A 2014-nucleotide genomic window follows, 5' to 3' on the forward strand; every position below is an offset into this window, starting at 1 on the left:
GTAAGATCCTCCCCGTCTCTGGGTCTCTCTTCCTCATCAAATCTCCATTCACTCACACTGAGTGACATCACTGGAGTTTCCCAGGAGGTTACTGGTTTTAAAAGAGACACTCGCTGAGCGACAGTAGAAGAACGACAGCTCTCAATACAGCTTCGAAGAGCTCAGCTTTACTTGAAGTGATAAAAGGAACTCATTCAAAACAATGGAAGGTGAATGCAAGGTACTACTGGACGCCACTGTCCACACAGAAGCCAGGAGAGAAACAATGCGAGCCAAACTGAGCTCAAAGCAAACCACGGCCCTGCTGGTGTTCACACTCTGCCTTGCGGCTGCTGCTGCTGCTGTCCTCTTCTTCAACAGGCCTGCCAAGGTGGGAACACAAGTCTTACATTAGTCTCTGAATTATCGGAGGGACTCACCTGAACCCAGCCATCCTGTAACAGTCTCTCTATCTTTCTCTTCTTGAAACAGAGCCCAGGACACAATGAAGACCAATTTGGTGAGAATCTTTCCTTTAATTGACTTAATTTGACCCATGTTGAGACACTTATTACTTATTAAGTAAAAAGTGGAGCTGTTGTGGTATTCCACATATTATAAACTTCTTTCTTATCTTCTTTCCAGATCTTCGCCGCACATTGAGGCAGATTTCAAATGTGAGAGCAGCCATTCATTTAGAAGGTAAATATAAGCAATCGATTCAGTATCAAAGAATACCTGGGGCTGTTTGATACATATAACAAGAGCAATGTGAGAAAATTGATTGCAGAAGTATTTTCAATTATTTGGGGCTTTTAGTCTTAACTTTTGGTTTTCTCAGTCCAGTAGGTCTGAAACCAAAGGTTTTTGAGTGGGTTAGTAATCCTTGAGGAAGTTCTAAGGCTTCTCGATTGAGCTCCAGGGCTTCTTCGGGAAGTTCTTGGGGTTACCTCTAATTTATTTATTCCTGAGTCATGCCAAAGACAAACTTCCATTTCATTATGAAGGATAGTAACATTTTGAATCCTCCATGTCCTTGTTTTAATAGTCCATTCTTTTCTCCATTATCATCTCTCGATTCTCTTCAAAAGGACAATACAACTCTTCTATGAAGACCTCAGCGGAATGGAAGAATGCGGTGGACCAGTCCCACTCTCAAGGAGGGCTGGAACTCAAAAACAACCAAATTGTGATTCCTCAAAATGGCCTCTACTTCGTTTACAGCCAAGCGTCGTTCCGGGTCAAGTGCAGCAGCAGCGATACTGATGACGCCACCTCGCAGCCCATTGTCCATGTGAGTCACACTGTGAAGCGCTGGTCCAGTTCTGTAGGAACTGAGGAACGGACCATCCTGCACTCCATCCGCAGTGTCTGCCAAACGAAAGCCAGCAGCAATCCAGATGAGGAGGGGAGCTGGTTCTCCTCTGTGTACATGGGAGCTGTGTTCAACCTGAGGATGGGGGACAGACTAAGGACGGTGATGGAAGAGAAGATGCTGCCGGGCCTGGAGGAGGAGTCGGGGAAGACATTCTTCGGTGTGTTTGCGTTGTCAGGACAGGTGACTGACATCTAGAGGGCTCCACTGTGAGGCCTATAGCCAGTCTCTGCAACTTTCAGAATAGACTTCACACCCAAACGTTTAGCAAGTCATTTAAAGTTTTCAAGTAAACCAAGCTCAGTTAACTGTAGCAATGGACAAGGAGATCACTGTAATGTATTACCATAGATATCTCTATGGGTCTATAATGTTATGTACTATGTACTCGCCTTAGTGTCAATACCTTTTGATGTACTCTATTTCTACAGATGTATTACAACTACTGCATATTTATTGTGTTACTACAGGCTGACAGAAGAAGATTTTAAAGGATGTATTTATTCAACATATTATATTCATTTTATTTATGTATTTATTTATGTTTTCAGTATTTGGGCTGGATTTTATACATTATTTATTTTATTTATTATTAATCAGCTGTTTGTCACTGTATTTTTTATTGATATTTTCAAATAATGCCATGGTGCCTGTGGTGCT

General features: G+C 42.4%; 1 protein-coding gene across 1 annotated transcript; it reads left to right on the plus strand.

Moving 5' to 3' along the window:
- Nucleotides 1–265: 265 nt before the first annotated feature.
- Nucleotides 266–1552, plus strand: tnfa (tumor necrosis factor a (TNF superfamily, member 2); the record flags this gene model as incomplete). Its single annotated transcript, XM_079176202.1, has 4 exons — nt 266–370; nt 472–499; nt 625–681; nt 1071–1552. 4 exons carry the CDS (start codon nt 266–268, stop codon nt 1550–1552), a joined length of 672 nt encoding a protein of 223 aa, XP_079032328.1.
- Nucleotides 1553–2014: the final 462 nt, after the last annotated feature.

Source organism: Pholis gunnellus, assembly GCF_910591455.1.
Source record: "Pholis gunnellus genome assembly, chromosome: 16".
NCBI lineage: Eukaryota > Metazoa > Chordata > Actinopteri > Perciformes > Pholidae > Pholis > Pholis gunnellus.